The sequence below is a fragment of the Apis mellifera genome, linkage group LG1 (assembly GCF_003254395.2).
Source record: "Apis mellifera strain DH4 linkage group LG1, Amel_HAv3.1, whole genome shotgun sequence".
In the NCBI taxonomy this organism is placed as follows: domain Eukaryota; kingdom Metazoa; phylum Arthropoda; class Insecta; order Hymenoptera; family Apidae; genus Apis; species Apis mellifera.
The window spans coordinates 4,910,198-4,924,124 of NC_037638.1; the positions used below are offsets into that span (position 1 = coordinate 4,910,198).

At 29.8% G+C, this 13,927-nt stretch overlaps 1 protein-coding gene and 2 long non-coding RNA genes across 11 annotated transcripts in view; 2 read left to right on the forward strand and 1 right to left on the reverse strand.

The window, feature by feature from the left end:
• LOC408616 (transcriptional enhancer factor TEF-1) overlaps positions 1 to 13,927 on the reverse strand; it is a 181,833-nt gene that overhangs the window by 81,050 nt on the left and 86,856 nt on the right. For 5 of the 9 annotated variants that reach the window (XM_006562525.3, XM_026446053.1, XM_006562524.3 and 2 more), the window contains exon 2: positions 12,809 to 12,889. The exons of 3 other annotated variants lie outside the window; for them this stretch is intronic. In XM_006562525.3, the coding sequence (XP_006562588.1) occupies positions 12,809 to 12,845 (37 nt within the window). In that variant the 5' untranslated portion in view covers positions 12,846 to 12,889. Of the gene's footprint in view, positions 1 to 12,331; positions 12,363 to 12,808; positions 12,890 to 13,927 lie in introns of those variants that run through there. One more of the 9 variants, XM_006562527.3, reaches the window with a different exon arrangement.
• LOC102654478 lies at positions 1,684 to 4,094 on the forward strand. The gene is made up of 3 exons (XR_409475.3): positions 1,684 to 1,976; positions 3,536 to 3,874; positions 3,959 to 4,094. It is a non-coding gene; the product is annotated as an uncharacterized LOC102654478 (long non-coding RNA).
• LOC102654454 lies at positions 8,201 to 12,534 on the forward strand. The gene is made up of 3 exons (XR_001704122.2): positions 8,201 to 8,269; positions 9,881 to 10,081; positions 12,302 to 12,534. It is a non-coding gene; the product is annotated as an uncharacterized LOC102654454 (long non-coding RNA).

Genomic DNA, 13,927 nt, shown 5'->3' on the forward strand with positions numbered 1-13,927 from the left:
TGAGGAAGTGAACGCAAGGATCCTTGTCTAGAAGGATATCGTGCCTATTACGAAACCACTAAACCGCAAATAGCTAATAGCACTTGTTCGGATGCGTGGAGCACGTAATTGTATGATTATTTTTTTCGAATCAATCGATAAAATGTTCATATTAAATCAATGAATGGTTAATGGTAAAAGTACTTTATATTTTGTCACAAATCGATCGTAATAAGGATAATATTATAATATTAATTAAAATCATTTCGTTTTTCAAATACTTAAATAGAGAAAGAAAATGAGAAAAATATCTAAAATTTGAGTTTTCTAGAATAAAATATAATTATATATTCAAAATCATGTGTAAAAAGTCTAAAAGTTACGCCATTACGATTGAATTTAACCTCTCCTTTATATTTATAACGTCAAATAATTACATACCTGATATTGCACATTATTGTTTTTAAAAAAATGTATCTGTAGCTCCAGTAATAAAAAAATTATTTGATGATAACAATACATTATAAAACAATCGAAAGAAACACTCAAAATACTTTGAATTACGAAAATATACAATTGCGCATTTCATTATGTATCGCCGCCATGTTTGATACTGTCAAATAACCATGAAGTTAGGCACGATACTGGTAAAATAAATTTTTTGCAAGGATATCTTTTATCGTTCAAATAATCAAATTCAATATTTTTCAATTATCTGAAATTTTTTAACAAATTATTCGATTCTTAAGAATAATTTCTATTAAATAATTTCTAATTAAATAACTATTTAATCAAATTGTTAGAGTAGAAAATTTTTCGAACACTTATCTAGAAACGATATTTGTTCTAGCTATATCAACGATTATTCCCATTCAAGAACGAAATATCAAACATGAACACGACTTATGTTTCAGTCCGAAATGGGTAAATGTTCGCCGCGGGTACTTTTAATTTGAATAAATTAAAATGCCAGACCGATTAAATATTCATATGACCGCACCTTAATGTCTACTAAATGTTCCGAATCGAATGAAGACACGAGACAATTCTCCATGCGAATAACCATTTCGTAGAGCGTGACCAAGAAATCGAATCGTGATCAAAATACAAACAAAAGAATTTCTTTAATCTTTCTGTAATTACTATGACTGATTTAATGAGATTAAAAATATAAATATAAGCGATAAATGTACACATTATTATTAGTATTTAATGTAATAGTAATAGATTATTTATATTATAATTTATATATAAATATGGAATTTTTTAGTTACATAGATAGTTAACATATATTTTAGTTGGTAACAACATCATCATTTGAAATAATTAGAAATTGAGGTCACGTGATATATAGTCTAAATATTTTTTCAAGTAAAAAAATAATTTATATAACACAATTATCTTTTAAACTGCAAAATTTATCATGAAATATGATATAAATAATTCATAAATGTTTTAATTTAATTTTTCTGCATGAAAATTGTAGAAAAAATTTTTAGATAATTTCTATTGGATAAAAATATATATCACTATAAGTAAATTTCTACTCTTTTAAATAGATGGCACTTATATCTACTTTTCTAGGTACTTTTTTCTTTTGTTTTACGTAGTTCAATTTAGTTGTGAACATGACTCACGTCGTGTTAAACGATTGTTATTTAGTTTTGTTATACGTATTCATATTTTATTCATAATTATAAATTATATCTAATATATTAAATTTTATTATTATTATAAATAATTAAATGACATCATTCTTAAAACTAAGAGTAGACTAACATAAGTTACTATAGAGTGTGCCATAAATCAGTCGATGATATCATTCGCAAAACTAAGCCACTAGTATGCAATGCAGAGCGAATTTGGCATCGAAGGAAGTGTCAACGTTCGTAAAAGGATAGAGCCAGATATAAAATTTGAATATATTAAATCGGTTTAAAGTAATCGAGATCGAAGTTTATTCAACCTATCTGTTTATGAAAAAAAACGTTTTTAACGTAAGTACATAATATTTATAATTGAAATTTCGTAAATAACCTATTTTTAATTTTTGAAATTTATTTTCTTTTCTTTTCTTTTTTATTTGTTCGAATTTTTAATCGAGATCTGTATCCTACGTAAAAAAATTCTTTCGAGTCTTTCGTATCATCAATTTTTTATCGAAATTGGCGTTTATCAAAATTCTGTTTATAGACATTTAATTGAAAACTGTATTTTACTCGTAAATCTGATATAAAAATCTACAATTTATTTACGAACTTTTTGTCAAAATGTATTTTTCACAAAAACTGTGTTATTTTATTTCTGTTATTTTTAATCGAAATCTGCGTTTCGCGCACGTACAACAAAGTAGCAAGAAAAAAAAAAAAGAGGAACGATTGGTGGAACAATTCGATTGTATTTCTCTCGGTGGCGATTTGCGGAGATTTATTAACACAGCATGCATTATTCAAACGTAATTAATCTGCCCGTAAACCAGCTAATGTCGAATATGGAAAATCACTCGTCCTCGATTGTTTCGCGGAGAAACGATGCTTTTATTTAAAACACATCGGTGCATCCATAAAAACTGAATAATTATGCTGGATATGCAAAAAGACAATCTCTGTGGAATGTATTAATTCAGAACGAAGGGAACGATAATTCATGATTAAACATCTCTTAATTATATTTCTCCAGTTCTTTGTTTTATTTAAATAAAATGAATTTAATTTTTGTTAATTATCCTATTGATGCAATTGTCTAAAATGCTTTTTTATGTTATTATTAGAAATTAAAAATCAAATTTGTATTCATCTCCACAATTATCATTGATTATTATAATTATAAAATCATAGACAAAAAAATCATGCACACACATTTTAGAATTTTATATATAAAACTTATTAAAACTCATTGAAATTTTATTAAAATCTTTGCAAAGAAAAATAACAGGAAAAAAGTATGTAAGAATTGTAACTGATATTAGTTTGAAGTACTTTAAACTGTTTTAAAAGTTCTACTTTCAAACTTGATATCAAATTGATATTGAGTTAATACTTCCAAAAGTATCGATGGAATTGGATCGTAGAAAATAATAGCAAAAAGAATATAAGAATTACAATTCATTAGTTTAAAGCATTTCAAAAAAACTATAAGTTCCTATTAATAATAATAGGATAATAAATAAAATACAATAAGTTCCTTTTAAATGGTGTATCAAATTGTTTAAAAACTTATCTATTCTTTTCGATAAAATTTCCTTTTGCATTTAAAAAAAAATATTTTAAAACCGATAATCACTTAGTGAGAAGAGAAGTTATTTCATTTTAATGAAACTATTTTGTAACAAAAAATATTCATTTCTCTAAAATTCAAAAAAATTAAAGAAATTATTTTCCCTACTAAAAATCATTATATTAATAAAATTTATATAATAAAAAAAGAAATAAAAATATATTATCAGTTTATAATTCCATCTTCGTGCGAACGAAACAAAGGCGAAACGCAAGGAAAAATTGTTTGTCCACGATCCCAACTCCTATCCTTCGCTAATTTCATCGAGTATATTTCACAGTTGTATACCACCACGTTGGGGTTGCGGCCACATCGTGTCTCGGCTGGAAAGTTATGTCGCCCTGTTGGATGGGTGACGCTCGCACATGAACTCGCCAGCAACCCCTGCACGTCGTTTGCCGAACCGTTAGTACGCGTCAACGCGAGTTACGAGCGTGCACGCGTGTGCACCACGCGTGTAACGAACGTGCGTCCCTTCGCTAAGTCGGGGATTAACGCGTGTTGCTTCTTTTCGACGGAACAGTCGGTAGCTGAGAAGAGGGATGAGGAGGAAAACTGATGAGGAATTTCGAAGAACGGCGACCGTTGTGGAAATACCGCCGAGGTTTCTGCACTGTGTGTACGTATATTTATATGCAAAATAAAATATTCGTTTTCATTTAGAACTTAAAGTGTATTTACATTTCTTTTTTTTTTTTTTTAGGTGTATCGTTGAATTTATGGATATATAGATGTATAGTTGAGAGTAATGATTAATAAATAATTACAATAAATGGTAATAATAATTATCATAAAAATGACAAGTGAACAAAATTGCAGAATAGATAGTAATGAATTATGAGAATTATAATAATGTGAATTAATCTTCTAATATTTTTATTCTACTATATTAATATATGTTCATTATTAAAAATATCAATATTTATTTTAAAATTATTATAACACGTATTAACAAGATCTCTATAAATTTATATTATCTTATAGAATATCTTAATATTAAAATCGTTATTTGTATAAAAAAAATACTATAGAAAGTGTTACAATGGAAAGAGGGTATTTTTGAAAAAAACGTTGAGAAACAATACTACTCTATACAATGTAAACGCTCAATGCAATAACAAGAAAAAGATACATTGGTTCTTTCGTGAAAAGATAGGGATCCTTTCCAGTTTCCTCGTCGGCGTAGGACAAAGCGAGTCGCAATTCAAACGAGCGAACGGTCCACGAACGATTTCCTTCGCGACGCAGACCGTTTCCGTTGAAGTATTCAGCGAGTAGTAAGTGACTGGGCAAACGTTAGCCGTTTCAAATGTTCGATGCGGCCACGAAAAAGTGTGCGAGCTATAGGATGGGAAAAGGGTCTTCGGGAAGGTGCAACGACTTGGAAGGAGCGGGGTGCGACAAGTGCGGCGAAACGACGAAACAACGTGAGAAAAGGGAGGGGATGAAAGTGATCGGTGTGCGCACGGTATGAAAATGCGTAGTGGGAGAGATGAAGAAAGAAAGAATGATGCGCTGGGGTGGGGGGAACGTGCGCGGACGCGCCAATTACCAACTCGGCCGAAGACGGCCATTAAGAGAGTCGGCAAACAAACGACTTTCCCTTTTTGTCGTTCTCGATCGGGCTTAACGATCATCGGTATACACCTTCGCGTGATTTCAGCCAACACGAGGGACGAAGATCGACTTCCATTCTATAACCATCGTTCGTTCTTTCGAACGATTGCTTTCTTTGCCGGTGTTCGCCTGTCTTTGATCTCGACAGAGGAGGGATCATGCGCCGACACGCAGCACACGCGTCCCTTCTTTGCCTTCGGCCGGTTCGACCGGATTTTCCAGGGAGCCGTCTGCCGGTGTGCCGAGAATCAACCGACGCCGGCCATCCTCCAACCTCTTGTTTCGAGCCTTAAACAGCCGTACACCGGGTTGTTTGATTACAAAATTATACCATTGGCCGATACTTCGCGACATATAGCGATTCCTTCCTCTTTCTTATTTGTACACCGGTCCGGTGCTTTTTATCGATTCACACCATCCGGTGATGGGTATGGAGGAACAAGTGACGAATGGCTGTGATCGAGGTGCTTGATAGCGCGATTCGCGGGACGGCATGGGAAGATGGAGAGGTTAGGTGAGAAATTGGAGAGGTTAGTTGAAATTAGGTTAGGAAATTTGCGTTGAAATAATACTTCTATTAACAGTGTCTTGATAAATTTCTTGATATTGATTGATTTTAAAAAATTTTAATAAGAGATTTTGGATGTAATTTTTTTTACAAAATCTATCGGTTCTGTTAAATTTGTGTCCACTACGATAATCTTATTTTTGGATCGATCGAGTTTCAGAAAATAAATGTGTATGTTTTTCCGCAATAATATACTATTGTTGTTAATTAAATTTTTCAATCGAGATAATTTTTATTAATTTTTAAATAATTAAATATTTCTAGAAACTACGATTTATATTTATTATAATCCAATAAATTACACGTTGCATAATTTTTTCCCCCTTTTTCTTAAACAATTTCCTCTTTCGCCTCGAAAACTGTATTTTTCCTTAACGCAAATTCAATGACTCGTAATACATCCTGGCGATAACACACGAGCTTATAGAGGACGTTCAAACAGCGATAAGCATAAATATCCATCAGTGGAACGTGCCCAATTATAATTATCCATAATGAATATAATATTTCAAAGTGATTACGCCGGACGTTATCTGAAAATTGTTTCGTGCATCGCGAAATCAATCACGGTTATGAATGCGCTTTCTTTCTGTTTCCGCATGCAAAATTGATTTCCATGGCATGCGCCGCGCCGCCATTAAATCGGTCCGATTCGACACGATTGTTATAATATACCGTATTAAGTCTATTCGCGATTCTAGCTCCGATATTCCCCACTATAATTCCGACCCGCCGCAGGTGGTAGTTGTGGATCGTTAATTGTTAATTTATCGACAGAATGATCCATGCCTGATCATTTTGGTTTCCATAATTTTGAGTCAAGATGATTATAACCAATTAAAAATGGCAGAAAACCAACCAGAATTTATTTATTCTGAACATCGATAAATACAATATTACTCGAAATAATTTTTTTCATTATTTGAAATTAAATTAATTATTGTTAAGAAATTATCGAAAAAGATATCAAAAATAAATCATTTACAATTATTGTATATATTTATATAAAAAGATTAAATATTTCTTATTATTAAAATGAAAAAGAAAAGGAATTAAGAAAAAACATTATTCTTAAATTATATTCTTTTATTGTAACACATAATGTCTAAAATTTCTTTAAGGAGAATCTTCATTTAAATCGTATATTATTTTATCATATTTATATATTGTATCGAATTTTTTCATTACACATTTCGATAAATGTATCATAACCTACAATTTTTTACCATTATCCAATTTTCTCTTTAACACAGATATCAAATAGATAATTCAACTTCTGATACGCAGCAGGTCTATAAAATATCTTTCAGCGTGTCGTTCGTTGCGCACACGCTGTGAGAAAGTACGATTGAACCGCAGCAGGGAAACTGGAATACCGGTATATACTACAATTGCCACGCTTGTTTTTCGTACCTCTGCGCTCGCGCCTTTTAATAACGCGAACGATAGGCGTATGCGATAAGAAGACATTATGGGGCACTACCGTTGCATGCACCGCAAGAAAAACGTGGGACAATGCCACTGTTACCAATTGTACATATATACTCGAGCCGATTTTCCGCGGAAAACGGAGAACAAAGAGAATAAACTTTAACTCTATTGTATATTGTTGGTACATTACACGTAAATATACTATGAATATATGAATTATTTATTACATGGTATACATTATATAATGTAATTTATTTTTTTCTTCTCGCGAATTAGAATTTAGTTTTAGTTTTTTTTTTATTTTTTTGAAAATTTTCTTTTGCGATATCTATTTGTGAAAAAAAATTTTTTATTTCAAAAATTTTACGTAATATATAAAAACACGTTCTCCGATAATCTATTTAAAATTTTTTCTTTCATTGGAATATTTTAAATTTTACGTTGTTTAAATTTGATTCTGCGAAATTATTACAGATAATTAAATTATTACGGATTAAATACATTAATATCAATGTATATTAATTAAATTTTCGATAAAACCATTTATTTTAAGCATATTCGCTTTATCCTGGTAAGATATTTATAAGATATTTATAATTAATTAAAAGGATAGTGTTATAGTTAATTAAAAGAACAATTTAAAGCAATTGAATTAGATAGACGTCTGAAGATATTCATAATAAAATTCACTTGTTTGATTATGTACAGAATTCAAAACAGTGATTGTATTATATTATTATTATATATTAATTATAATAGCGTAATATGGAACAGATTCATATCATATAAAGATATCAATAAGCTTAATTATATATCTTTAAACTAATTTAATAATTTTCACATACTAAACTCGAATAATAATTCATGCATTCTTTTTCAATCTTTCATTTTTAATCAAATGATTTAATAATGTTTTTATCTTATAATTTAAAGGTTTTCAATTCCATTCACGCATACGATAACTTCAATATAATCTCATAAATAATTGAGATAAATTCAACTCGTATTCGAAATTAATTTATTTTCTAACCTATTTTTTAACCTATTAATATCGTTCATTCCGTACCTCGTGTATCGCTGCATTATTATTTATGAATAAATTTATAATTTCATTATGAAAAAATTATTTAGAATTGAACAGGATTTCCAAGAATTCAATTTCTTTGATGACATATTTCGGATAAAGAGCTGATCTTCTTTATGGATATGATATTCACTATTTCACATTTAAATCGAAGCAAAAATTTTTCGATAACCTGTGATACTCGGATGATTTCGGGTCTTCAGATCGGTTTGAGTCGGATTAGATCGGATCAGCTCGGCTTAGTTCGGGTTGAATCGGGTCTGGTCAGATCAGATACAGTCGACAATATATAATCTAGTCGCAATCCCAAAAAGGTAACGAATTATGATTTTTATATTTTTTAACTCAACTTTTTAATTTTCAACTTTCAAAACGTATTTTTTTTCATATTCTTGTTGTTATATTTTGAACCTATTAACTTTTAAATAGCATAAAAATTATAAAATCAACAAAAATAACCTAAAAATTTTATCGAATTCTTAGTCTTCAATTCTTAACTGTCGATTGATTTAAATTGTATTCACTGTGCAATTTCTATTCCAAATCACAGAATATTATCAGCGTACAATATGTTCTAAAAACGTAGCACAAACAGGCTCGATTCTATCACCGAAAGCTCAAAAAAAAGAAACGACACTGGCAAGAATCTAATTACGCGCGTATTACACAAACTTGCCAGTCGGAAAAATAATCGTTCGTATACATTGAAACCGGACGTGGTACTTCTATCGAAAATACGTATATTAACCAGTGTAGTACCTAGCGGAGAGGCAAGCCGAGGTGTATCGAGGTCGACCGGTTCTCCAACAGCCGTCAGCCGTTAAGGGACATTGCGACACACGCGCGAGCCACGGTTTTCTGTCGTTATCCTTATTTCTCTTACTCTTTTCCACTTTTCTTCTCTCTCCACTGTCGTCTTTTGCGCCGCTCGAGCCGGGGAACTCCGGGAATTGCAAATAAATTGTTATTAGCTCGACGCTGCCGCTTGCTTGCCCTTTTGCCTCTTCTACGAGTTTGACGAGCATTCAACTTTTTAGTAGATATATATATATATATAGATTCTTTTTTCAGATTTGTGTATAATAATTGTGTATAAAAGAACACTGGATCACTATTGGAAAATTTTTGCGAATATAATATGTTTTATAGCCGAGTACTGTAAGATTTGCTCGATTTTTTTAATTTTAGTCTTAATATTCAATATCTTTTATGATCGTCATTACCGTTTTCTCTAATTAGCATCCCACTTAATTGCTATTGGTATATAATTGATATTAAGAAATTAACATATTAATGCATAAATATTCTATCATTAAATAATCATCGATGTCATTAAATAAATAAAAAAATTTGAAATTAAAAAATATTAAAATCGTCTTCAATTAATATTTTATAAAAAAAAAATCATCTAATTATAAAAATTCTGTCATTTAAAATCTTATTATCATATAAATATCACGAAACTGAAAAAATATAAATATCCTATAAAATTTTTCGTTGAACATCTATACAATATCTGAATAGAGATGGTATCCAGTATGAAATATTAGATATGAGAATATAGCTATTATACTATATGCTAGATTAAATATGATCTACTATGGAACACGACATATTAATACATGTATCTCGATACATAAATAGCTCAACAATCAACATTATTAAAAAATTCTGACCAACATTTTAAAACGCCAAACTATTCCAGTTAACGCGATCTCCCCTTCGACTATTTTAACGTTTGGCATCGGACTACGTAAAAAACTTAGCCACCGCTAGTCGAGAATATATTGTCCATTTTTCACAAACTAATCGCTATGTTTAGCCGCCGAGACTGGTCATTTTTACTTTCAATTTCTTTCCACCTCTTTTTTCTCTTCTATCTCCTCTTCCATCTTTCTCACTCTTTCTTGATTTACTTTTTCTAGAGGTATGTCACGGAGAAACAGGCGAACGATACATATCGGTAACACGTTCGAAGAATTGTAATTGGGCATGATCCTGTTTGATGAAGTTATCGTAAGAAATAGTCAGGGCAATTAGCCTGTTCAATAATTACTGATACTTGCCCTGATCATTGAAAAACAACAAACACGAAGGAAACAGAATATTATCAAACTGGTGTACATGTACGTATGAATACATTAATTTATCTAGATACATGTTTATTTTTAACAGATTATATTTTAATTTACAAATTAAGACCTGCAATCAGTTTATTCCAATAAATATATCATGGATGATCATAAAATATAACAATGAAGAAAATTCTTTAACTTTTTCTCAGAAATTATATTTCTCCATATCATTCAATTTATTCATTTATTATAACATCATAATATATAAAAAATTCAGAAGGAAAGACTTTCGAAGTTTTGAGGTTAGAATTTACACCGACTAAGTCTAATTTTTCATATCATATATAAATTTATTCTTTACATTACAGATTCATTAAATTCAATTTTATTTTCAATCCAATTCTATAATTCTTGAATATACACGTTCAAAATTTCTAAAAAAAAAATCTAAATATCTTTTCGATTCGATTCCACAACAAAATTTGCACATAAAAGATTTTCAAAAAAAATTTCTGAATATTATCTTCATTTTTATCATAGTTCAATTTCAATATTCAGTCCATAACTCTGATATATCCTGTACGCGTGCACAAAGAATGAAAACCGCAATCGGCGTGGCAATGGTGGCAATGATAAAATCCCTCTCTGACGCAAACTGCATCGCACCGCAGTTGTCGGGTGCATTGGCTAAGCTAAACACCGACAGTATCTCCGTTCGTGAAAGTAACACAGGGTCCCCTCTCGATTCGTTTATATTTTTCAATATAAACCGTGCGCGCTTTCCCGTGCACACCAACTCGGGTTTATGATTTTGCTTAATTAATGGTCGGCCTCCCCCGTGACCACCGTCCATCCCTTCGAACCATCATCCCCACCTTCTCCCCCACGCGTTCCCCCACTCCGCCCCTTTGCACGACTCGCACGTATCCCCACCCATGTGTCCGACCAGCAACGGCCCGGTGGCCATTAGCCTGCACGGATTGCGCAATTTCGGGAAATTGCGAAGTAATTCGCGGTTGCGGCCACTCTCGCGCCAGGAGGAACGGAGACCGAGGTATGGATAGGTTGGAACGGGGGGAGAGTTGGCGGGAAGGGGGGATTCTAGGAAAGGACAGAAGAGGTATATGCGAGGTTTTACGAAGCGAGCACGATTCGACCTCATGCGGTGTGTTTTCGCGCCAATCGATTACGATGAAGAATCGGAAGGAGATAATTGACGCGCGCGTTGAGAGGTTAGGTTCGTTTATTTTAGAATCGAGTTTTTTTTGGAATAAAAAGAAGATTCTTTTTTATTATCTGTTATGATAAATGTTTATGTTCTTTTTCTTCTCTTTTGTAATTCTTTTGTAATTTAAAGATAGAATGCATCTAAATTTAAGGTTTATTTTTGAGAACGGAAATATATGATCTTAAAAAAATTCGATTATTGGATATTGGATATATATATATGTGATGATAAAATTAATTTTAAAATAGAATAAAATATTTTAATGTATGTATGTATGTATAAAATTGTTGTAATAAGTAATATAGTAATAATAGACTTAGTAAAAGTGGATAGATATTTAGTTACATAGTAGAAATTAGAATAATTAAAATAAATAACAGATTTTTTAAAATAAATAGAAAATTACTTTTTTAAAGTATAGATAATGAAAATTTAATCAGTGATAAAATTAACAAATCAAATGAAAATTTATGAACTTATGAAACTAATTAACAAAAGTTAAATAATTTTAATTAGCAATTTTTGTTTTTGTAAATATATTATTATATTTGCAAGATATGATGTGAATATAATGTATACATAATGATATGAAAATTAAAACATTTTTGGATAATTATCTTATCAAACGTACTGAAAAAAAAAATAACTTATCTTTCTTCATTAACAAAACTAATGTAATTATTAATTTTAATATTCATTTAAATTATTCAAATGATAATTAATTTGTTAGAAAAAATTATAAAAGATTAATTGCAGCAACTTTTATATTTAATCCTTTCAAAATTGACTTTTTGAGGTATTGTAGAAAAAATTTGTTTTTACCAATAATAAAAAAAATATTTATTACAAAATTGCAATACTTAAAATTTACATTTAATTTTCAATTTTGTACAATTATAATTATTTACTAAGTGTTATTATTTTTCTGAATTGTTGAACAAATTTAATCTACAATACTTGGAAATTTACTTTTGTATTCTATGACATATCTATCTGCCTAGATATTAATTTGCAAAAAATTAAAAAATTTCTATGCTTTCAAGAAACTATCAGAGATGAATTTGATGACCTACCTCGTGCGAATTGCATTTAGAAAATCATCCAGCCTCCTAGAAGAAATTCACCGTCCGCCAAGGGTATCATGAAAACGCGTTACGATATTTCTTTGAAGAAACGATTCAACGTGAATACAATGAAATTTCGAAAGTGACAAAGCAATAATAGTACTCCTTAAAAGTAACCAAAAAAAAAAAAAAAGAAAATAAAAGAAAATTAAAAAAATTTAATTTGTGACATATTACAAATTAATAAACGAAAAATTTAAATTAAATTGATAATTTCTTTCGTTTTAACAAAATTATTAAACATAAAACTTCGATTTGGTTATTTAGTTAAAAAAAAAGAAATATAGGTAGAAAAAAATAAGTTGGAAAAAGAAAAAAATAGGTAAAATAAAAAGAACAGATTGTAACTTAATAGCCTCAATGGCAGGCTATTTAAAAAGAAATGGAGAGGGGGGGGGGAAATAAAAAAAGAAATGGCTACAATACCGATGCTATTCTGAGTACTGAGTTCCCAGTCTTTCATGAGGATTTCTCGGGCAGGTCAGGATGACGGCGACGTGGGTGCACCTATAATGCAGACAGTGAGATCGTACATATAGAATTGCTGTTGTACAAATCGGGGAAATCATGCGATCGTTGAATATTCGCAAACTGTGTTGCGCCGTCGTCAAATTTTTCATTTTGATTATTCCAATATAATAATAATTTGTGATATTTATCTTGTTAGAAAATACAGGATAATGAAAAAAGCTGGGATTACATTTATTAAAATGTAATTAGTACTCTGTTAATATATTTGAATTTATAAATTTTATATTATGAATATAAATTTTATAATATTGATTATTTATTCTAATTTATTTTTATATGTTAATTATGATCATAATTACTAATCAATGGAAAAATAATATTTCCAAAAAATTGTTTTATTTCTTAAGTTTTTGCTTTTTTCATAATCCTGTAAAAATTGCCAAAACATGATTAGAATATATTTAATTTTAATCCTTTTATATAAATGCCAAATTTATGATATGATAATTTTCAAAATAATTATAATATTTTTATTAATCAATTTATATATTTTTATAAATAAGATAAATAATTAATCAAAAATATATTTTATTTATCTATTGAATATGTTTTAAAATCCACAATAAAATCATTATAATTGATATAGTAAGTGATATTGAAGTTCATATATTTTACACTATATTTCATATAAAGTTATATTTAAATTAATATTTGTTTTAAGAAAAACAAAATGTTCCTATTATATTACTTAATAATGTTTGTATAATAATACATATGTGTATATCGAATGAACTTTTATTCTTTCAAATATCTAACATCATAAATAATCATAATTTTCTAGTAACAAAATAATAATTCTTCAAATATCATTAGGTACCGCAAACGCAACATACATGACATCGAAGAATACCGCAAATGCAATGAATTATTACACGTACTCGGCTCAACATGGCGTAATGCAATTATAATAACAATAATAACAGATGGCGCACGCAAAGCGTGTTTTTCTTTGCGTTCGCTACGAAGGACCGGATGTCCTGACTTTCACGTTGTACTATAGTGAAATCGACTTGT